Here is a 24,866-nt window from a genome sequence, read left to right as displayed (position 1 = left end):
AGAAGGAAAACTGTGCCTTTTTGCAGATGATACCAAGATTTGTAACAGAGTAGACACCGAAGAGGGAGTGGAAAATATGAAAAAGGATCTGCAAAAGTTAGAGGAATGGTCTAATGCCTAGCAACTAAAATTCAATGCAAAGAAATGCAGAGTAATGCATTTGGGGATTAATAATAGGAAGGAACCGTATATGCTGGGAGGAGAGAAGCTGATATGCACGGACAGGGAGAGGGACCTTGGGGTTATAGTGTCCGAAGATCTAAAGGCGAAAAAACAGTGTGACAAGGCAGTGGCTGCTGCCAGAAGGATGCTGGGCTGTATAATGAGAGGCGTAGTCAGTAGAAGGAAGAAGGTGTTGACGCCCCTGTACAGGTCATTGGTGAGGCCCCACTTGGAGTATTGTGTTCAGTTTTGGAGACCGTATCTGGCGAAAGACGTAGGAAGACTTGAGGCGGTCCAGAGGAGGGCGACGAAAATGATAGGAGGCTTGCGCCAGAAGACGTATGAGGATAGACTGGAAGCCCTGAATATGTATACCCTAGAGGAAAGGAGAGACAGAGGAGATATGATTCAGACGTTCAAATACTTGAAGGGTATTAACGTAGAACAAAATCTTTTCCAGAGAAAGGAAAATGGTAAAACCAGAGGACATAATTTGAGGTAGAGGGGTGGTAGATTCAGGGGCAATGTTAGGAAATTCTACTTTATGGAGAGGGTGGTGGATGCCTGGAATGCGCTCCCGAGAGAGGTGGTGGAGAGTAAAACTGTGACTGAGTTCAAAGAAGCATGGGATGAACACAGAAGATTTAGAATCAGAAAATAATATTAAATATTGAACTAGGCCAGTTACTGGGCAGACTTGCACGGTCTGTGTCTGTGTATGGCCGTTTGGTGGAGGATGGGCAGGGGAGGGCTTCAATGGCTGGGAGGGTGTAGATGGGCTGGAGTAAGTCTTAACAGAGATTTCGGCAGTTGGAACCCAAGCACAGCACCGGGTAAAGCTTTGGATTCTTGCCCAGAAATAGCTAAGAAGAAAAAAAAAAAAAAAAAAAAATTTAAATTGAATCAGGTTGGGAAGACTGGATGGAACATTCGGGTCTTTATCTGCCGTCATCTACTATGTTACTATGATAATGTTAAGTTTCATATCCTCTTTTTTATAATCTTTTTTGGGTGCTCCGACGGGGGGGCGTGGGGGGGGGAACCCCCCCACTTTACTTTATACACATCGCGCCACGTTGTGGGGGCATTGTGCTGAGAACTTCACTGGTTAAGGTTGCGTGCGCTGGCAAAAGGTGGTGGGGCTTAACTTTCGGCACGTCCACTTTTTCCATTAGTGGCGGGGCTTATCTGGAAAAGATCCGATGAAAGACTGTGGGTGATACGGCGAGAGCTAAAAATATATTTTCTTGCTGGTACAGAATAAGGAAAGAAAAAAAATGATTTTAATGTCTGATTAGTATTTCTTGCTGAATAAGTGTCTTGTCTTCTTTGTGTGTTCTATCCTGAGAGTGTGATAATTTACGTGAGAATGTAAGTGGGTTAGGAGTCTCTTGCTTCTGGCTCAGCAGGAAAGGCGCCTCTTACAGGACTCGGCTTTCCATTGCAGTACACCATTTGAAAAGTGCTGGTACATACTATAATAACAAAGTCCTTCTCTCTTGACCTCTCTTCAGAAAGCAGGGTAATAGAGATCAGAGAGCTTTTGCTGCTAATCACATGGGTGTTGCCAGAAATCAGCCTAAGTGGCCGGTGAGTTTTGAAAATGTAAGTGATACCTGCAAAAGTGTGCCAGGAGCCGAGTTAAGGGGTAGGATGAAGAGTTGGGAAAAAGTGGGTGCAAGCCATTAGCCAATGCCATATTATTTAGCATTCACCCAAACAAGGCTGCCTGCTTATTTCTGAATCATAAATTTTACTGAATTATTCATCAAAAGGGCCAAAACATGCAACTTTGATCAACTAGTAATATACATCAACATACTGCAATATACATAAAGAATTTGCTACAATTGTCAATATGAAACCCCCTTCTCCCCCAACCCCTCCCATTTTACCCACTCTAAACCCCCTCCCCTCCCTTCTCTTTTTAGATCCCTGTTCTTCCCTATCATCACCACTCAAGCATAAGACCGGCTGGTTGTCTCTAAGCCCTTCAGACATCTAAACCCAAGGGGTTCCAACTTTAACTGTAATTCTAAACCAAGGCAAGTGAATCCCAGGCTGATGTGCAAAATAGTCTTAAAACAAAGCTGCTTTCCTGCATCTCTGCCCTCAGTTCGGGGTAGATATTGCTCCATGACCCTTCCTCTGTATTCTGATGTCCTGCTCACCTGGCCAGCCTTTCTGTGAACTCTTTCACCCTATGGACTTCTTCCAGGTCATCTGGATTCAGCACCATGATGCAGTGGAAGTTTCCATCTCCAACGTGCCCTGCGATAGGACCTAGAGCCAGAGAAGACGAGTTTTCATATACCAAGTCAGCAGTGGCGTATCTAGCATATGTGACATCCGGGGCTCATCATTTTTTGGCACCCCCCCCCATCTGTATGAAAAACATGATTTTTAGTAACAAGCCACACGTCACACATGAGTACCTAGGAAAAGGCAGCATCTTACATATTGCAGTGAACAGTACATCAATACACCCATTGTAAAACTAAACAAGCCAGACCAATACAGATCAATCCTACACCGTCAATCCTAACAGAAAACCATGTATTTCGAACACACAGAACACAGAAAACACCTTCGCCTAGTATGGAATATGTCATCATAAACTAACCCCGTCCCCTTTTACAAAACTGTAGTGTGGATTTTAGCCACAATGGGAACAGCTCTGACGCTCATAGAATTCTAAGCATCAGAGTTGCTACCACCACGGCTAGCGCTAAAACACACTCCACAGTTTTGTAAAAGGGGGGGATAAAATAGTAATACATAGACAAAGGTTAAATTGAACCAGCAAGAAGCTGGACTCTGCATAAAATGCAACACCACAAAAACAGTGATATATGTCTCCTAAAGCAATAAATAAATATAAAATTTTTGTTCTACCTTTGTCTTCTCTGGTTTCTGCTTTCCTCATCTTCTTGTTACTGTCTTCCTTCCATCCACTGTCTTCCATCTCTCTGCCCCTCCCTATATGGCATCTTCTCTCCTTCTATGCCCCTTCCAGAAACTGTATGCCTCCCCCTTCCATCTCTCCTCTAGACCCACCCCCCTTTGGTCTGGCATCCATCATCTTCCTTCTGTTCCCTCATGGTCTGGCATCTTTCTCCTTTCATCTCCCTTTCCCTCCCCCTGTGGTTTTTAGCATCTCTCTCTTCTCATTTCCTCCGCTCAGATCTGATATCTCTGTCTCCTTCCCCGTTTTCTGGCATCTCTCTCTCTTCCCTTTCCTTCTCTGGTCTTCCTTCTTTATTTTCTGCCTCCGTTTAAATTAAATTCTTTCTTACTATGCAGTCCTCAGTTTCCCTCTTTTCACTATGTCTAACCACAGCATGCCACCCCTTTCCTTCACCCCTCCACTATCTCACTAACTCTATCCTCTTCCCCCATCCAGCATATGTCCTTTTTCTTCATCCCTACTTCCATCCAGTATGTATTCTCTTTCTCCACTTCCATTCAGCATTTGCTCTCCCTTCCCCCCACTTCCATCATCTGACCTCTTCTCTCTCCCCTTTCTACCCACTTCCATCATCTGCCCCCTTCTCTCAATCTCTCCATCCACCACAGGCCCATCTTTCTCCCTTTCTCACCTTTCCGATTTTGGCAACAAGATCTGCAACATCCCCGTCCCCCTGGACAACAGGCCCGGTCCGAAAAACCTCCTTGCCCTGTGGCCGGCGATGTCTAAACTGCCTTCTTACAGCAGCCGGAGCGTTGTAGTTGCATATGGCTGCCATAAAGGTCGTCTCTGATGCAACTTCCGGTTGTGTCAGAGATGACCTTTACGGCAGCCACATGCAGATTCAATGCTCTAGCTCAGGGGTGCCCACACTTTTTGGGCTTGTGAGCTACATTTAAAATGACCAAGTCAAAATGATCTACCAACAATAAAATTTAAAAAAACCACAAAGTACACTGTACGCTGTGAAAATGTTAATTATCATTCCTATTCCGTGGTTTTTTTCAAAGAGGTCAAGACAGATGACTCTATGCACTGTCACCTCAGTAACAACCATACAAAAATAGACAAATACCCTCTCCCTTTTTACTAAACCACAATAGCAGTTTTTAGCGCAGGGAGCTGCGCTGAATGCCCAGGGCTGCTCGACACTCATAGGCTCTCTGCGCTAAAAACTGTTATTGCAGTTTAGTAAAAGGGGGCCATAGTGCAAAATATAAACAGCAGATATAAATTCAGACACATTTTGATCACTAAATTTAAAATAAAATCATTTTTCCTACCTTGTCTGGTGATTTCATGAGTCTCTGGTTGCACTTTCTTCTTCTGACTGTGCATCCAATCTTTCTTCCCTTCTTTCAGCCTGTATACTTCCTCTCCTCCAGACCTCATTCCCTCCCCCAACTTTTTCTTCCTCTCTCCCTGCCCTTTCTTCCTCCCTGCCTCCCTTTCTTTTTTTTTCTCTCTTCATGTCCCCTTCTTTTTTTCTGTTTCCCTTCTGTCTCCCTGCCTGCCCCCTTTCTTTCTTTCTCCCTGCCCTCCACCAAGCCACTGCTGCCACCATCGGGGAACAGGCCCCAAAGCCACGGCCGCGGCTGCCCCAAGCTCTCTCTGCTTCGGACCGACCAGCATTCCTGAAATTCTGCCGTCGGAGAGGAAGTTCCTCCCAGCCAGGCAGCGATTGGCTGGTCCGAACTTCCTCTCCGACGGCAGCCTTAGGGGGGTGCACAGCCGGCCAGGTCCGGAAAATGGTTGATCGCCAAGGCAAAGTGAGTCTATCATGGAGCCCGGGAAGGGCTCCGCGATTGACTCACTTTGCCTTGGTGATCGACCATTTTCCGGACCTAGCCGGCTATGCACTCCCCCTAAGGCTGCACCCGGGGCGGACGCCCCTCCCTTGGTATGCCACTGCAAGTCAGACTTCCCTTTCTCAAGGTTTACAGAGAAACTGCTGGCAGACAAAGACCTCTGGATCTGTCATGTCTGCCCAGGTTATCTACAATGATATACCCTACTTAATTTTGTTTTAGTCTTCCTTTCCTTTTACCAGTGGCAGAATTCAGATATTGGCACCCATAAGCAGGACTGAAGAGCAGTCAGTAGGGAATATTCTAGAGCACAGTCCGAAGGCAAGTAGCAGCAGATGACTTTTAGTCTAGATGTTTGATGCCTTCAAAATTTGGCACTTTAGAAAGTTGTCTTTGTTGCCAGTTCCTTAATATGGGCCTGCTTATTATGCATCTTCTTGAATTTTAATACTGTTTCTTCCCCCTGTCCCCACACAACCATTCAACATGTCCATGCATATGGTACTCTATGGAGGTGATTTTAGAAGATTTAGATGTATTTAAAAAAAAAAAAATCACATGTTTACACATATGAATCAGCACACATCTATAAGTAGTGATTTGGGAATAGGTGTTACTTATATACAGGAGACATGCCCTAGATCACATTTGGGCAGACCTCGACAGTAAATGTGAATTCTGTAATTTGCAAAGGCAATACTATTACTATTAATTATTTCCTTAGCGCTACCAGATGTACGCAGCACTGTACAGAGTCACAAAGAAGACAGTCAGTATCTTGAAAAGTTTTAACATAAGAAAAGCAATGCCTCTGCTGGGTCAGACCTGAGGTCCATCGTGCCCAGTAGTCTGCTCAAGCGGCGGTCCAACAGGTCCAGGACCTGTGCAGTAATCCTCTATCTATACCCCTCTATCCCCTTTTCCAGCAGGAAATTGTCCAATCCTTTCTTGAACCCCAGTACCATACTCTGCCCTATTATGTTCTCTGGAAGCATTTTCCAGGTGTCCACCACACGTTGGGTAAAGAGAACTTCCTAGCATTCGTTTTGAATCTGTCCCCTTTCAACATTTTTATGAATGCCCTCTTGTTCTTTTATTATTCGAAAGTTTGAAGAACCTGTCCCTCTCTACGCCCTTCATGATCTTGAAAATCTTTATCATATCCCCTCTAAGTCTCCTCTTCTCCAGGGAAAAGAGACCCAGTTTCTCCAATCTCTCAGCATATGAAAGGTTTTCCATCCCCTTTATCAGACTTGTCGCTCTCCTCTGAACCCTCTCGAGTAACGCCATGTCCTTCTTAAGGTATGGTGACCAATATTGGACGCAGTACTCCAGATGCGGACGCACCATCGCCCTATACAATGGCAGGATAACTTCTTTTGTTCTGGTTGTAATACCCTTCTTGATTATGCCTAGCATTCTGTTTACCTTCTTAGCGGCCGTTGCGCATTGTGCCGTCGGCTTCATTGTCATGTCCACCATTACCCCAAAGTCCCTTTCTTGGGTACTCTCATTTAATAACATCCCTCCCATCGTATAATTGTACCTCGGGTTTCTGTTTCCCACATGTAATACTTTACATTTCTCAACGTTGTATTTACACCTGTTTCAAGTCACTGCTTGTTTGGGCCCTGGGCTTGGGAGGAGAGCTTAATGCTTATCTCCTAACGGCCTCTTTTACAAAGCCATGCTACTGGCTGCTCTACGTTATCGGCCCCGAAGCCCATAGAGATTTAAAGGGCTTCGGGGCTGTTGCCGCGTGGCAGCCACTAGCGTGGCTTTGTAAAAGAGGCAGCAAGTGTTGAAAACCACCTCAAATTACCAAAACGTTGAATTTCATAGCTTGGCTCCTTAAATTGGTTCACATTTCATGTGCAAGTTTTTAAATTCTGGGCGCTAATATTCAATTGGCAGTGATCAACATTTTGTATCGCAGGTGTTAAAGCCTGGAAATTCAATACCAGGCTACATATAGACACTTCATTGAATTTTTGGGCATATAAAGCTGTGTAACACATAGCCAGTTAAGTGAGATATTCAGTATTTAACTGGTTACTGGTTATTGATAGGACTGACTTTTGTGTGGTCTTATTTATGTGATTAATGGGCACTGGACTGGCCAAGTTCTAAATCAGCCCCAGAACATTTCCAAAACAGCCAGTTCGGCACTAACTGGTTAAGTGCTGTTGAAATTAGCAGTTAGCCTCGGACAGGCAGTTTAACTGGCAAAGAGCCATTTCTAGCTGCTTAACTCATTTTGAAATATTAACTCTTTGGTGCTTACATATGTAGGCATCAAAATGTGCAACTTACAGGTTAACTGCAACTGCTTACACATACAAAATCACAAGTTCAGCAGGTTCTTTTTGAAACATGCATTTTTTTTTTTTTAAATGGCTCTTCCTTTTGTAAATGCTGCAAAACAGTCATTCTGTGCGGTTGCATGTATTTTACAAAAGGTCTTAAGAACATAAGATTTGCTGCTGCTGGATCAGCCTAGTGGTCCATCGTGTCCAGCAGTCCGCTCCCGCAGCGGCCCTTAGGTCAAAGACCAGTGCCCTACTAGAGTCTAGCCTTACCTTTATATGTTCTGGTCCAGCAGGAACTTATCTAACCTTTTTTTGAATCCCTGTAGGGTGTTTTCCCCTATAACAGCGTCTGAAGAGTGTTCCAGATTTCTACCACTCTCTGGGTAAAGAAGAACTTCCTTATGTTTGTACGGAGTATATCCCCTTTTAACTTTAGAGAGTGCCCTCTCATTTTCTCTACCTTGGAGAGGGTGAACAATCTCTCTTTCTCTACTAAATCAATTCTCTTCAATATCTTGAATGTTTCGATCATGTCCCTTCTCAGTCTCTTCGTGTTTACTGTGCCTTTTGTTAAATTACAGTACACATTTTGCACATCTCAACTTGAACACCCTTTTCCTGAACAAGATGATCTCTACAAAACTCAATTTCAAGTCTATTTCCGTCTGCTCTCGCACTGTAACACCTAGAATTTTTTTCACGTAATGCAAGAAGGCTAAACGGACACCTGAGAACCTCACACCAGTCCCTTGTTCCATCTCAGTCACTGCAGATGGGTGTTCTAAATTCTTTGGCAAGTAGGAGTTGTGGCCAGAGCATCCTAGACATCTAAAAGTGCATCATTTTCTGCTCCTGTGGGCTACCAGTAGAACTGGAACATTTGTCTGTGCAGGTACCATAAGATCTGCCCTTTGAAAGGGTAGCAAAGGGTAGAATAAAGAAGGAAAACCACAATAAAGCAGAACTTAAGAGGACCCATATCAGTGTGATTTATCTGAGGGAATCAATGGAGATCTGTCTCTTCTGCTGTTCAGTGTCAAAATGTGTTCCTTGCAGCAGGAGACTGGCACATAGTACAATCCTAGGCTCTTGTGAATTGGCAGCTGACATGAAAAGAAACAGCAGTTGCAGGAAATATGGAGCCCCTCAGACCATGCACATAGAGATATTCCCAGGAGAGAGTACAAAGCAATATACAGTGGAACCTTGGTTTGTGAGCATAATTCGTTCCAGAAGCATGCTCGTAAACCAAAGTGCTCGTATATCAAAGCGAGTTTCCACACAGGAAGTAAGGGAAACTCGCTTGATTAGTTCCCACCTCCACGAGGCCACCGGTGTTGCTCGCTTGCATCTCACCCGACCACATCCCAAAAAGACCCCCACTCCCGAGGCCAGTGGCACGCTTCCATCCCCACTGAGATCCGACATCGCCTCCCCCCGCCTGCGAGTCCTCTCCCCCTCCGAGAACCGGCATCGTCCGCCCAATCCCAAACCCTTACCCCGATCTGGCACCGGCAGGCAGCACCAACTCACAGAACGTGCCGATGCCTGCAGATCCTGCCTCTTGCCGCTGGGCTGGGCCTTGAGCATCTGCACATGCTCAAGGCCTTCTGGCTCCCGCTCTCTCCAAGATTCTCGGGGAGAGCGGGAGCCAGAAGGCACGATTTGGTTGAGTGTTTTGCTCGTCTTTCAAAACACTCTCAAACCGCGCTACTCGCAAACCGAGGTTTGACTGTAGTGTTAAATGTACTACGCATTTCTCCCATAGACACAAAATGAACAGGAAAGGGGATGGGACTTGATATACTGTCTTTTTGTGGTTACATTAAAGCAGTTTACACATTATATACAAGGACTCATTTTGTACCTAGGGTAATGGAGGGTTAAACAACCCTCGAGTGCACCTAGGCTTACATCAGAAAATGTTTCTGCAAGCGTGCCTATGATGTGGCAGAGCATCATTCCCCTCCCCTTCCACCCCAGCCCAAGCTTTGCTAGTTTTGTGTCTCTGGGTTAAGAAGATCAAGAAGCCAAAAGAAAAAAAATTCTCCAAAATGCAGGGCTGCTCCTCCAAGGTACACCTCCAAGAAACTCTCCCTGAGTGGTGTAGAACGGGCCCAAGTGGCTTGATTTTTTTTATTGCATCAAGATTTACAAAGACTAGGGGACACTCAATGAAGTTACAGAGTAATACTTTTAAAACCAATAGGAGAAAATATTTTTTAACTCAGAATAGTTAAGCTCTGGAATGTGTTGCCAGAGGATGTGATAAGAGTGGTTAATGTAGCTGTTTTTTTTTTTTTTTAAAAAAAGGTTTGGACAAGTTCCTGGAGGAAAGGTCCATAGTCTGCTGTTGAGAAAGACCACTTCTTGCCCTGGATCGGTGGCAGGGAATGTTGCTACTATTTGGGTTTTTACCAGGTACTTGTGACTTGGATTGGCCTCCAAGTACCTGGCAAAAACTTGGTATACTGGCCTATATGGGCCACTGGTCTGACCCAGTAAGGCTATTCTTATGTTCTTATGATCTACTTCCCTCCTCCCTCTCCTGGTCAAGAGGTGCAGGGGCTACACTCTCAGAGACGGTAATAAGATATATGAGAGCCTTCTCAAAGCAAGGCAAGTACTAGAGGACTGGCCCTTCTAGTGCAGACCTCAGAAGCTGCCCTCTCTACTCAAAACTGGCTCTGTATACACAGTAATGTAAAAAAGACAAGATGCTAAAGCAAGGAGCCCATACCTGTTAACTGTGATTTCACCAGGTCCTTCTTTGTCTCCACCATGATCTCAGGCAGTTTAGAGATAGGGACACAAACATCTGTAGCATATCCCTGAGAGACAAAGACAGCATTTTCATTCATTAACCTCAGTAACTACAAGAAGAGCTGTACAAAGGATCTTATGCAATTTTCAAAACACACGTTTCAGTCTCCCATATCCTTTTGGATGGTGCTGACACCATCCAAATCAGACACCATGAAATAACACAAAAACCTCCCCTCAAAAAGACAATCAAAACATATATATGAAAAACTTACCAACTAAAACAGCTCTGACCACCTATGAAAAACCAGTGCTATAAAAACTGGAGCACAGATATACTTGTGACTGGGAAAATGACAATTACCACATCACAAGTATCTAATTCAGGGATAGGCAATTCCGGTCCTCGAGAGCCGAAGCCAGGTTAGGTTTTCAGGATATCCACAATAAATATGCATGAGATAGATTTGCATCTCAAGGAGGCAGTGCATGCGAATCCATCTCATACATATTCATTGTGGATGTCCTGAAAACCTGACCTGACTCCAGCTCTCGAGGACCGGAATTGCCTACCCCAGATCTAATTGTATCACTAGTTTCCAAGTTTGTCACTCGAGATACCGTCTATCAAAGAATAACTAGGGGCTCCTTTTACGAAGGTACGCTAGCGGTTTTAGCGCATAGCGCGCGCTAGCTGAAAATCTACTGCCTGCTCAAAAGGAGGTGGTAGCGGCTAGCGCGCGGGGCAATTTAGCATGCACTATTCCGCGCGTTAAGGCCCTAGCACGGCTTTGTAAAAGGAGCCCTAAATGGTTTACAATATTTTTGTAAAATACAGCTAAAAGAAAAAAAAAAAAAAAAACAACCCAAACCAAAACAGTATCAGGTAAAAATTAGAAATAAAATTGCTGGGGTTTATTAATCAAAATAAAATAAAAAGGGAAGGAATGAAAATACAATAGGTAGGGAATCGCTTCTTAGGAAGCATTTGTCTTTCTCTGCTGGAGTGTTCGTGTTCTCTGCATAAGGAGTTTCATCTCAAGTATTATATGCATCCTTGAAAAGAGGGTTCTAATCTGATTTCTAATGGTAGGATTGAATGTAACATTGATTTCCAAAGCTCCTCTAGTTTAGTCATCATGCTTGATCTATACCTGAAGAATTGATACTGCTTGATGGTCTGTTTTTGAAGGTAAAACGAACCTAAGATTTTAGCCATTATTTTAGGCACTACACTTCTTTTGAATTTCAAGTATATTATGTTATTAAAACTGTTTTTGAAAAATTAGACTTCGCTATATATGCTCTATTTTCAGAACATTTTGCTGTGTTAGTTCAAGCTCTTATCACATTTAGATTTCTGCAATAGCTTAATATTCTACTATCTTGGTTAAGTTTCAATTGAAACTCCGGACTCTCCAAAACATAGCAGCAAAATTGATTTTCCATTTGAAGAAATTTGATAGGGCCACTTTTTTGATTCAATTACATTACGTTTACATTTCTAGACTGCAAAACTTTATGGATTGATGTGGTTCATAAAAAGATAAAAACTTGACATTCACAGTAATCTATAAAACTTGTCATAAGATCGTATTAGTGCTCTAGAAATTTTGTAAATAATATTGATTTTAGTAGTTTTCTAAAATGTAAGTAGGAACAAAACTTTGGGCTAAATTCACTAAGCCCACTGATCAAGTTCTGACCATTTAGCAACCCCTTTGCAACCCGATTTCCCTCCGACCCGATTCACTAACTGTCCCCTCCGATCCATGCATGCAAATGAGGGAGGAACGGCATTCAAATGTAGGCAGGCAGTGATTAAATTAAAAAAAAAGCAACATCGACTGGGCTGGCCAATCGGCAAACAAGCGACTGCTGGGACCAGTCGTTCAGTGGTTTCTGACTACATATCCTTCTTATTGCCCCGAATCTCCTTCTCTCTGCTCCAACTCAAGCTGCGATTCTCCTGCGCCCTGCTCTGGCTCGAATCTCTTGCTCTCTGCCCCAAAGCCGCAATTCTCCTGCCGCCTTGCTCTGCCCCGAATCTCCTGCTCTCTGCCCCGAAGCTGCAATTCTCCTGCTGCCCTGCTCTGCCCCGAATCTCCTGCCCGATTCTCCCCAACTTTCCTGCCCTTTCCCGCTGTGCAAGCCCATGGTTTTAACCTGTGGGGAGGGGCCTAAGGCCCTGATTGGCTCAGACGCCTCAGGCTTCTCCCTTGGGAGGGGCCTGAGGTGTCTGAGCCAATCAGGGATTTCCTTAGGAAGGAGTCTAAGGAAGTCCCTGATTGGCCATTTGTTTTGGCAGGACAAAGTGACAGTCCCCACCTTAAACTATGCCATTTCCCATCCCCATACTTCCTTTACATGCTGGGTATAGTGCTAGCTCCTGCTTCATACTCACCTTGCTCCCTGGGCGCAGACCCAAAGCTGCATACCAGGCATTGTGTCGGGCCATCCATAGCTTATTGCGTGTTTCTTGATCCTTTGCCCAGGAGAATTTTGAACCCCCATTCATTTGCGTGATCTCCTCTGTCAAAGGTATGGAGAAGGACAGACACGTTTAATATGCCGTATACATTCTTTATATTTTCAGCTCAAAAGCCAAATAGAATATGTGACATCATCTATTCACTGTAGTGATAAGAGTGGTTTTCATACTTTATGTACCTGGAGGGTGAGAGAATTGATGAATCAGGGGTTGCATTTTTTAGGGAAGAATGGAAGGATCTCATGTGACCATTTGGGGTATGTGGAGGAGCTATTTGTTGGTGTTAAAGTTTCATGGAGATGATCCGTGGTATGGGACTGAGATTTGATATTGTCAAGGGGACTGGGAGTTCACTGCTGTATTTACACTGACAGTGTGTTAAACTATTGGACCTACCAGTAGCACAGTTGCACTTACTGCCTCCTCTTGGAGGTGGCAGTCAGTTCAGCAGTGTTATTGGCAGTCAGGACAGTTGGTAAGCATACTAAGCCATGAGCCAGCTATTGCAGCTGGCCACACCTTTTCTTGCCGATGTTAGGAGTCCTGTAAGAGTGAGTGAGATCTGAGAGAGTGATGTGGGCAAGAAAAGGTGCGACACCCTTCTCCCCCCTGGCAGCAGGAGGGATGCCTACTCCAACTGCTGCCCTCAAAAAACCCTCCTGATACATGCTCCACCCCCCACGGCAACTGGAGGGATGCCCACTCCCTCACACCGTGCTGTCAAACAACCCACCTTATACACACACCACTGGCAGGAGGGATGCCCACTCCCTCCCTCCCTCCCCCCACCACCACCGTCATGCCTCCAATGATCCCCCTACCTTGTTCACAAAGGCTGGCTGGAGAGATGTCTACTCCCTCAGGCCAGCAGGCCCGTCTCTTCAAAACGGTGGACCTCCCCCTCTCCGGCACAGGAGAGGGGGACTGCTTGTCAGCGGTGGCAGGAAGGAGTGGGCATCCCTTCCACTGTCAGGGATGTGTGTGGGGGGGTTGTTTGGCAGTGGAAGGGAGTGGGCACATAAGACATGCCTATAATACATGAGCTTCCTCTGCATGTTTCTTTCCTATAATTATTGTATTTCAATACCTGACCCTATTGTATCATATTGTATGGTCCCGTTTTTAATTTGTAATACTATATCCAATTTTAAATTGTACATCGCTTAGAAGTATTATAAGCAGTACAATCAAATTTTAAATAAACTTGAAACCTCAAGAAGTGCGCTTTTGTTCCCCACCCCTCTAAACCCCAGCTACTATAATTTATGTGAATCTTGTCGTCATTTTTTTTCTTGAGTCAGTCAAAATACACGCCAGAGATGCACTTTTCACAGTCCCGGCAGTCCCGGACCAGTTGATTTTTGGTCGCAAAAGCAGACGCCGTGCTTGGAGAATCACTCGGTGATGATGAAGAATCACCCGGAGTGCTCATTTAATTATTGATGAGCCTATTTGCACGGCAGAATCGTAGATTGCTAGGAAGCTCGGAAAAGACTATGGTAAGCTGTTTTAATAACCTGCCGCTAAAATACATGCATGCTAAACCGGATGGAGCGGGTTTAACGACCGCATTAAAGGCAACATTAAGTTTTGAGAATCTTCCACAGAGTCAGAACACCACTATGGTTTATTTACTTTTGATTAACCACCTTTTCCAACAAATGGATCAAAGCAGTTTACATAAAATATAATTAAAAGAAAGAAACTCCATAATAAAATGATAGTTAAAAGCAAACATTTGCTACACACATTTATACAAGAGAAAATATCACATCCTGGTTCCTTCTCATGCCTCTTTCAGAGCAAGCATAGAAGTGATGTTGAATTGTTGGGCAATCTCAAATATCTAAGTGATCAAATGCTTTACTAAATAAGTGAGCTTTAAGCAGTGCCTTAAATTTTGTAAATGCAGATTCTTATTGAAATATGAGCCCTCCTCAGGAAGGGGGGAGGGGAGAAGGGAAGTAGACCAGGAAGTACCTCTGAGGAACATTAAAGGCACGGCTAGGGAGAAAAAGAGGAAGCCCAGCTCTAGGAAAGTAAAGAAGTAGGGTACTCTCTTGAACTTACAATCTGTTTCTATATAAAACCTGTCTGAGATAAGGCACTACAGCAGGGATGTCCACATGTTTTTTGGCTTGCAAGCTACTTTTAAAATGACTAAGTCAAAATGATCTACAACAATAAAATTTTTAAACAACACAAAGCACATTGTAAGCAGAGAAAATGTTAATTATCATTTGTATTTGGGGTTTTTTTCAGAGGTCAAGGCAGATGACTTTAAAATATGCAATGTCATCTCAGTAACAACTATACAAAAATAGACAAATACACCCCTCCCCTTTTACTAAACCACAATAGCAGTTTTAATAATAATAATAATAATAACTTTATTCTTGTATACCGCAATACCATGGAAGTTCAATGCGGTTAACAATAGAAGAGACTGTACATTTACAGCGATGATACATATTACAGTGTTGTTACATTTACAGCAAAGTTACATAAATAGCAGTAATAAAAAGGCATATACTAAGGAAGAGACAGTACGTATATAGCGATGTTACATGTTATAGCGGTGGTAAATGGAGGCAATGAAAAGTCAGGGCAATTAGATAAAACAGAGATTGAGAAAGAGAGGCCATAGTGGCTTGGGAGGGGGGCGTAGTCAGAGGGAATGGAGGCATGTCGAGGTCAGGAGGGTGCAGGGAAGGAGCGCTGAATGCCCCACAGAGCTCCCTGCGCTAAAAAAACACTATCGCAGTTTAGTAAACGGGGGCCATAGTGCAAAATATAGACCGCAGATATAAATTCTCAAAACGGACACATTTTGATCACTAAATTGAAAATAAAATAATTTTTCCTATCTTATCATCTGGTGATTTCATGATTCTCTGGTTGCACTTCCTTCTGTAAATCTAATATTTATTTCTTTCTGCCTTTCTTTCTTTCTGCCCCCTCCCCTTTTCTTTCTGTCTTCCTCTGCCCCCTCTTTATTTCTGTCTTTCTTTCTCTCTCCCCCTACCTGCCTGTCTTTCTGTTTCTCACCCTGCCCCCCCAAGCCATCACGCCAATGTCTCCACTTCCTCGATTCTTTCTCTCTCCCTGTCCCCCCCAAAGCTACCACGCCGATATCTCCTTGCTTCCCCGAGTCAGGCATGGCGCGTACAAGTGCCAGACCCACAAGCCTTCACCTCTAATGTCAATTCTTTTTTTATTTTTAATTTCTTTATTCATTTTAAAGCCATAAGTAAGTTCAAAATAAAATACAATCATATAATTCTATAAAAGCACTTAAATACAATACAATTATAATACAATTATCACCCCCCTAATTGTATCTAAGAACTACACTCAAATTGAGAATTGAAAAATACATTCCAACCCACCCTCCCACCCTGGACGTGTATGACCAAAGGGCATAATCAGCAATCATTCTGCAAAATTTTGTCAATGGTTCCCAAATCTTCAGAAACTTCTTATAATATCCAATATAATAGTATTCTGACGTCAATTTTGATGTCGGAGAAGAAGTTCCAGGCCAGCCAGGTAGCGATTGGCTGGCCCAGAACTTCCTCTCCAATGTCAGAATTCATGACAGAAGTGAAGGCTTGTGGGTACGGCACTTGTACGTGCCTGGCCTGGCTCGGGGAGATAGGAAGAACAAGATCGCAAAGGCAACACGATTGACTCTGAACTTTTATTCCAGAACCTGACAGAACTGGATCTGTGAACTAATTGGAACTGGGTTAAAGTCTATGGTGCGGCAGCTATCAACCAAGAAGTATAAGTTGTTTTGTAATGCAGAACCTTGTGGCAGCTTTTGTTCTTTAAAGAGTATAACTGTTCTTGTGAGGAAACAGGCTTCCGGCTAGGATATAACCCCCCCCCTACACACACACTTCTGTTCAAATGCAAAGTGTGTCCTGGAAAACCTATTCTGTTGTATCACAGGCGCCTTAAATTTATAGACTGCCCATGTTTTATTGGAAATTGCTCAGAACTATAGATGGTGCTATTAATACAGTTTTAAATCAAATAAAAATAAATCAAATAGATCAATAATATAAGAATTATAAAACTTAAATTAAACAACAACAGGGTAGATACTAGAAACAATTTAAAGGAGATGCTCTTGCATGTTAAATCATGCTAACTAGGCCATATCCAGATTTTTAGCCACACTTATCTAGATAGTGCTACTGAAAATCTGGGGAGACTGTTGCAATACTATGCAGTTAGTGCCAGGATAGCACCAGGATTTACCTAGTTAGCAGAGATATACAGTCTGCTAACCGGGGAAGTGCCTGGAAAGAAGTTAGGGCAGTGAAAAGGCTGGACTAACTCTATCTGGGCAGTTAAATGGGAACTGATAGGTTATTGATTCCACACACTTCATCCAGAACTCTGAGGTCATCTGACTAAAATCTTTTTTCCGTATCATCTCTAAAAGTTATCGGCACGAGACAAGAGGAAATTTTTTTCAGTAACAGCGCCATAGTCCTCTTACTGACCTACATGTGTATTCGCTCTGCAGCTCCTCAGTAACTCTCCTCTCTCCCCACTCCGCCCTGGGCGCTTAGCTCATCAGATAAGTCTCTCTTATCTGCATCCTTCTCCTCTACAGCTAACTCCAGACTCCATCCCTTCTACCTTGCTGTACCGTAAGCCTGGAACAAACTGCCTGACTCAATACATCAGGCTCTGTTTCTGGCAATATTCAAATCCAGACCCAAAGCCCACTTCTTTAAAGAAGCACCAATACCTATCTTATCATTCCCTCTGTAATTCCCCCATCTAAGCACAGTATATTGATGCACCTTCTTGTCCAGTTTGTCTTGACTAGATTATAAGCTCTTTTTAGCAGGGACTGTCTCTTCTGTGTTTTGATATGAGGCGCTGCGTATGTCTAGTAGCGCTATAGAAATGATTATTATAAGTAGTAGTACAATTTCAAGAAACCGCAGCTTGAAAAAGATATAAACAGGATGGAGTTGATTCAGAGGTGTATGGGGACAGACTTAAAGATCTTAATATGTATATCCTAGAGCAGGGGTAGGCAATTCCGGTCCTTGAGAGCCGGAGCCAGGTCAGGTTTTCAGGATATCCACAATATGAATATGTATGAAATGGATTTGCATGCACTGCCTCCTTGCGATGAAAATCTATCTCATGCATATTTATTGTGGATATCCTGTAAACCTGACCTGGCTCCAGCTCTCGAGGACTGGAATTGCCTACCCCTGTCCTAGAGGAAAGGAGGGACAGGGGAGATATGATTCAGACATTCAAATACTTGAAATGTATTACCATAGAACAAAATCTTTTCCAGAGAAAGGAGAATGGTAAAACCAGAGAGCATAATTTATGGTTGAGGGGTGGTAGACTCAAGAGTAATGCTAGGAAATTCTTTACAGCTAGGGTGGTTGATAACTGGAATGTGCTTCCGAGGGAGGTGGTGGAGAAGAAAATGGTGACAGAGTTCATAAAAGCATGGGATGAACACAAAGGATCTCTAATCAGAAAATGATAAGTATATATTGAAGAACTAAGGCCAGTATTGAGCAGACTTGCATGGTCTGTGTCCCATATATAGTCATTCAGTTGAGGATGGGCTGCGGTGGGCTTCGACGGCTGGGATGCTTTAGATGGGTTGGAGTGAGCTTTGACGGAGACTCCAGTAGATGGAACCTAAGCACAGTACCGGGCATAGTTGTGGGTTTCTGGCTCAGAAATATCTACAAAAAAGGACAATATCAATTAAATCATTAATTTATAGAGTGAGCAGACTGGAAGGCCCAGTTGGGTTTTTATCTGCTGTCATTTACTATGTTACTATGTATACTTTGGCGGAAAGGCAGGAGAGAGGAGTTCCCAGTAGAGGTGGTGGAGACAAAGACTGTCTGAATGCAAGAAAGCATGGATTAGGCATGTGGGATCTCTTAGGGAGAGGAGAAGATAGTGGCCTTTATCTGCCATCATGTTTCTATGCAAATCAGCTCCTTATATCTTATTCAAATTTGTAAACAACTTACTTTGAGTTTAGCCTCCCATCTGTTTTTCCCAATGGGTTGTACCACCCAACTTGTTACCATCTAATATCAGTACTTGGCCCCTCGGTTATAAGATAAGCTGTATTGTAGAAAAGAATTAGCATCATATCTATGTTATCTGAATGTTCTGATGTGTGCTTATTAGTTGTTTCATAAGTTTTATGCTGACATTGTATTATATCTCTTTAATTTGAATTTCAGTGCTGTTAAGAAGTTTACTTTTGAAACTGTTTCATTGTAGTCCTATTATTAATTTTCAGTTTGCAGATTTTGAGCTTATCTCATTCAGGGGTCCTTTTACTAAGGCGCGCTAAAGGCTAACGCGCCCATAGAATATAAGACCCCTCATTGTATTTATGTTTATACTAGTCTTATAGCCCGTTACATTAATGGGTGCTAGAATATATGTGTGTGTGTCTGTCTTTATTTCTTTCTCTCTCTCTCTCCTTAGCTGTTTTTTTTTCTTTCTGCCTTTCTTTTTCCTTGGCTGTCCACCACCACCCCTTGCCTGCTCCCCCTGTCCATTCTCCCTTCCTTTTACCTCCTCTGTGTCCATCACTACCCCTTCACAGTTCTCCTTATGCAGCAGCAGCCCTTCTCCCTTTGTTTTACCTCCCCCCTGTCCAGCAGCACCTCTTTCCTTCGCCCCATGTCCAACATTAGACCTCTGTTCCTTTTTCGTCACCCCCCCTGTCCATCAGCACCTCTTTCCTTCTCCCCCTATCCAGCAGTAGGCATCCCTTCCTTTTTCTCCCTCCTCCTCCTTCTTATCCCTATGATACACTTACCTTGCTCTGCCCCTGATCATAGGTTCCCGACAGCCGCCCAGTTGCACCCATTGGAAAAGTTCCCTCTGCCACATCCCGCACACCCCCGACGCGACTCCCGCTGTCTTTATTTCTGTCTCTGTCCCTGGCCCCCTTTGTCTGTCTGTCTTTCTATGTATCTCCCTGCCCCTGTGTCTCTCTTCTTTTCTTTCTGTCTCCCTTCCTCCCTCTGTCTGTCTGTCTGTCTGTCCAAAGCAGCATTGCCTCCCCCTCCATTTCCCTCCCTCCACAGCAGTTCCCTGTGCAGCAGCATTAGCGTTTCCTCTACCCCACTTTCCCTTCCCGCGGGCCCAACTACAAATGTGGTGATTCCAGCAGCGTGTGTGCAGCAGTCTCCACACGCTGCTTCGGGTCCTTCTCCTGCCCTGATTTGCTCTGCCGCGTCTCTGATGACATCATCAGAGACGCGGCTGAGCAAATCAGGGCAGGAGAAGGGCCCGAATGAGCATGTGAAGACTGTTGCACACGCTAATGGAATCACCACCGGGTGGGCGGAAAGTTGCTGGGCTCCTCGGTGGGGGCGCTGAGCGGCCGCGATCCCTCTCCTCCGATACCCCGCCCGCTGGAGATCGGCGGCTGGCTGCCCGACTGGTGGAGGCGATCGGCGCCGCAGCTCTGTCCCGGCGGCCTCCGAGCGGCTGCGCTGAGAGGAGAGGAGCCTGCTGCCCGAAGAGGAGGAGCGGCGTTGTCTGAAGAGGCTGAGCTGCGTCATAGACCTCAACTGGCTGCAGCGGTGGTAAGCCCGATGCGTGAAAACCGCGCATGCGCACTCGTGTTTCCGTGACGGAATCAGGGAACACGATTTTTTAGTGCGCATGTGCGGCTTAGCATTTTATTATATTATATTAGTAAGTAAGTATGTAAGTTTTTACAGTATACTGTCTCAATGTGCCTAACCTGGGTGCCAGCATTTACACCAGGCTTCAGCATGTGTAAGTCTGAAACCCAAGTTTAGATGGAGAAACTGGCACTATTTAGCACTGGTATTTTCTGGTCCCACAATTTCAGCACTATTTATAGAATCCAGCCCACTATGTAAGACATGTGAACAGATACAGAATAGCTCTTAGGCAGAATTTTAGCATTTATGCATGTATATGCCAATATTCTAATCATCTAGGGGCATAATTAGGGCTTACATGTTAAGCACCCACTTTATAGAATTATCCTCTCAGTAGGTTGGGAAATTTAGAAATAAACATGTATCCATTTAATCCCAGAGTTAATCAGACAAATGCTTCTGAATATCAGCACCTCACACTACAAATTGCCTTGATATTTTGGTGATAAACTAGTGAATAAACGAGAATTAATTGTAAGATACCTGACTGCCCTCAGTCCACACTGTCTTGCACACTCATTTCTTCTGCCATGGACAGAGGCATACACAGTACCTGTCTGCTGGACCTGCTCCTCCACGTTCTGGTCTGACCCGTGGAACTCCAGGAAGAGTGTGGGCAGCACCGCGTACTGCAGACTGCTAAACTTGTTACATGCGTCGACCATGACCTCATCCAAAAACTCTACCAAGAAAATAACAGTCAATTAAATGAACTAATTAAACATTCCATGCATGTACAGGACAGATTCAAATCATTTGCATGCAAACTTGATAGTGAATCAATTGCTGATGGAAAATCAGCCAGAGAATCGGCCAACAGCGATTGAGTCGCTATCTTTAGTGAATCTAGCCCTAAATTCAGAGCATCCAATTCTACTGTTAACTGGTCTCACGCTGAGGTAAGACACAATCCATCACCATTACCAATTAAACCAAATAAATACAAAGTCCACACCCAAGAGATGCTAAAGCACTGCAAACATTCTTGACAACAGAAAATAATTTTAACTGTACCCAATTAGCAGGTATTGGAACCAAGTCCTTCAAGTACACATTATGTAAAAAATGAGATACAGTATATATATTATAGCTACTCTGAATATGCATTGTGACAGGGAAGTGCCTGTCAGCAGTTTAAACCCGGTTTTAAACCCTGCCTTGCAAAGGGCTGTCCCTATTCCTAAGCCCAGGAAACTGCCTAGTATCCCTGTGCCTAGCACGAAGAGCCAACAGGCAGGGCAAGGCAGAGAGGCAAGGACAGAAACCATAACGTCTAGTTTAGGGCACTATAATTCCTTTTATGATCCCTTGGGCAAAGCTCTGACAAAACCTCTGAGAAAGAAAACCAGCACAGGCATGGTTAATAAGGGGGGTGTGGCTAGCAAGCAGGACGAACCCAGAGGGAGAGTGAGATTAGGCTTGCAGCATAAAATGAGCCCAGGTGGAAACAATAGGAGGAGGGCTGAGGAGATTACGAACACTGTGGAGAATACTGGGGAGAAGACTGGAAGGAGGATTGCCGGGAAGAGCCAGGCTGCACTAAGGAGGATAGAGCCTGCCAAGAGGTCTCTGTCCCAGACCTCAGCTAAGGCACAGCTGGTCTTACAACCCTCCCGAGTGACCAGACTTCTAACTCCTCAACAGCAGGGCAGGGAAGTAGCGAGACTTCCAGGACAGGGCTGTTCGTTAGCTGGCCCTGAAGGGAGTTCTTACCAGGGCTCAGAGAATGGTGATTCCCTAATGGAATTAGAAAGGGCGTTATCTGAGAGCAGTGACATGGAATGCAATCTTGCAGCATGGGATCTCCAGGAGAGTCACAGATAACGAGGTATGAATGGGGGAGGGGAATGAAAGTGAATGTTTGGAAGTAGCGTTCTTTCTCCCTTAGTCTAACTGTGAACTAGTATGCATGAATTACTTAGGGCCCGAGAGGAAAGCCTGTGAAGATAGGGAAGGAGGTGAGAACCTGTAATTAACCTCCTCTGAAAGCTTGCACGGAACTTAGAGTCCCGATATAATTTAACCCTGAAGCAGGGGCTTTGGGAGGGGACTAACAGCAGTCTGAAACGGTTGGGTGATAAAGTTCCCTAGCCCTACTCTGAGAGCTTGGGGTAGTGGGGGCATTGGGCTTCAGGTGGGACAGTGCTAAAGCTTCATAACGATTTTTCAAACAGAAAAAGCAAAATCAGGAGAAAACGTTTTTGGTTTTATTTTTGGCTTTTCTGCCTGGACATCAGGCTGGACTGTATGAAAGTATGTTTTGTTTGAGTCTCCTCAACTCAGAGGAACTGCTGAAACCCTAGTGCTGTAAACTGAGGGAAATAAAAGAAAAGCTGAACTTTACCACTAACGCCGCCTCCATTAATTATTTCACTGTTTCCCAGCGGAAGTCCTCCTGGGAGCGCTTGGTCCTTACGCCTGGGGCGGGAGCTGGGTTGCCAGCGCTAGGCTTACCCCCGGCCCCGCCACAGCATGTTATTAAAATGCAATTTCTGTCAGAACTTACTTAGTCCCAGTTCATGGATTTTTTTCCATCAACACCTGCTAAGTTCTAAAGAGGCAATAAACAGAGAATTCCATTTTTCTTAATTTACTGTATATGCTGAAAAGACTTAACCGAGCCATGAAATGGTGACAGCTCTCTCTTAATCTGTAAGTATATTACAGTGTAATAAAGACTAAAACTCCAGCTTAGGCTGGTTTCAGTCCAGCACCAGACCCTCCAAGGAGCCCTGTTCCACAGAGGCCAATATTCTTTATCCATAGACTACTAGAGCCTTAGACACTGATGGGGAAGGGACATGCATTCCTGAGCTTGTACTAGGACTCCATAAATTAAAAGTCAACTACTTTCATAAAGAAGTTTTACCAAAATAAATCTGTTACCACAGGATTCTGTGCTCATAGGCCACAAACAAGTCTGGTACTTCGTGCTATATGCTGCCCCATGAATGAATACCTCATCCAAGCACAGAATGCCTCAGTATCCAGTCATGGAACAGATACTCTGCCATGTTTGTAGGATGCTTCTGCCATGGCTCACCTATCCTGGCGATGGGGATACTGCACTGTAGGATCTCCACGGTGCTGTCCACTGCAGCCTGCACACTTGGGAAGGCACAGACAGCTGATACTATGCTCTCAGGGGTGCCATATAGTCGCAATGCTGCTTTGGTGATAATACCCAAGGTGCCCTCCGAACCCACAAAGAGACTGGTTAGGTTATAGCCAGCAGAGGTCTTTCTGTTTATGAGAGGGAAAAGTTATTGCACAAGATGTACATATCTAGCAGTGATATCGCATACACTGGCAGAAGAGTGATGAACATATCAACAGCTGTTAGTATGAGGGCACAGTCAACCACTGTATAAAAGTTTGTCCAAGGGCTGCTAAGCAGGGATGGTATGCATCTATCAAAGAAGGGATGAAGTGTCTTTAGCAACAGGCTGGCTAATCTACTGAAGAGGGCTTTAAACTAGAAGCAATGGGGCAGGGTGGACAAAACTCTCGAGTGAGTATAAGCCCTCAGATAAGCAAATCACTGAATACCTCAACATGGATGGGAAAAGGAGGCAATGTCTGGAAAGAAATATATACTAATGCTTGAAGTATGGGAAACAAGATTCTGGATCTAGAAGCTTTGATGGAAGAAGATGAGCTGGATATAGTGGCGATCACGGAGACGTGGTTCAAAGAGACCCATGACTGGGATAATCTGGCTCTAATCTGTTCAGGAAAGGCAGGGTAGGAAGAAAAGGAGGGGGGAGTAGCATTCTATGTTAAAGATCATATTAAAGCCACACAATTTCAGGATCTGCAGGGCATGGAAGAGGTACTGTGGATCAATTTGGAAAGAAGGAATGGTAAATATATTTACATTGGTGCGATATAAAGGTCTCCTTCACAGACAGAAGAGGACAGAGATAATAGACATTCACAATATATCTATAAAATACATTTTACCAATAAGTGATTTTAACATGTCGGATGTTGATTTGGGTATCCATATTAAGGGGTCTTCTACAACAACTGTTCTAGCAGTTGGTAATGGAACCCACATGGGATGGGGGTCATACTGGACTTAGTGCTTACAAATGGGGACAGTGTTTCTGTTGATAGTGGGTTATCATCTGGCATCCAGTGATCACTGCATAATATGGTTTAATATTAAGATGGGTATAGAGAGGGCTCATTCAAAAGTAAAGGTTCTAGACTTTTAAAAAATGAACTTTGTTCAAATGGGGGATTACATCAAAGAACTGTTCTCTGTTTGGAACGTCTGGAAGGAGTAGAAATGAGGTGGGCAAAACTGAAAGGAGTTATTTTAAGGGCAACAGACCTTTTTGTGAGGCAAGTAAGTAAAATAAGAGGAAAAAACAGCCGCTTTGGTTCTCAAAAATAGTAACAGAGAAGGTAAGGAATAAGAGGTTAGCTTTCATAAGCTACAAAAGATTGCAGAAAGGAGAAAACAGGCAAAAATATCTGTAAAAGTTAAAAGAGGCTGGTCGAGTAGTCAGGAAAGCAAAGATGCAAATGGAAGAAAAAATAGCTGATATGGTAAAACGGGGAGACAAGACATTTTTTTTAGATATATCAGTGATAGGAAGAAGTTCAAAAGTGGCATTGCAAGACTCAAAGGTGAAG

The 24,866-nt window shown here is 44.0% G+C and overlaps 1 protein-coding gene across 6 annotated transcripts in view; it reads right to left on the bottom strand.

The window, feature by feature from the left end:
* LDHD (lactate dehydrogenase D) overlaps positions 1–24,866 on the bottom strand; it is a 158,023-nt gene that overhangs the window by 23,981 nt on the left and 109,176 nt on the right. For 5 of the 6 annotated variants that reach the window (XM_033940927.1, XM_033940928.1, XM_033940923.1 and 2 more), the window contains 5 exons: positions 23,266–23,465; positions 20,776–20,904; positions 12,415–12,542; positions 9,988–10,078; positions 2,334–2,445 (listed from right to left, as the gene is read on the bottom strand). In XM_033940927.1, coding sequence (XP_033796818.1) covers positions 2,334–2,445; positions 9,988–10,078; positions 12,415–12,542; positions 20,776–20,904; positions 23,266–23,465 — 660 coding nt within the window. Of the gene's footprint in view, positions 1–2,333; positions 2,546–9,987; positions 10,079–12,414; positions 12,543–20,775; positions 20,905–23,265; positions 23,466–24,866 lie in introns of those variants that run through there. The other variant, XM_033940929.1, reaches the window with a different exon arrangement.

This window comes from Geotrypetes seraphini, chromosome 4, assembly GCF_902459505.1.
Source record: "Geotrypetes seraphini chromosome 4, aGeoSer1.1, whole genome shotgun sequence".
NCBI lineage: Eukaryota > Metazoa > Chordata > Amphibia > Gymnophiona > Dermophiidae > Geotrypetes > Geotrypetes seraphini.
This window is presented reverse-complemented; position numbering and strand designations above follow the sequence as displayed.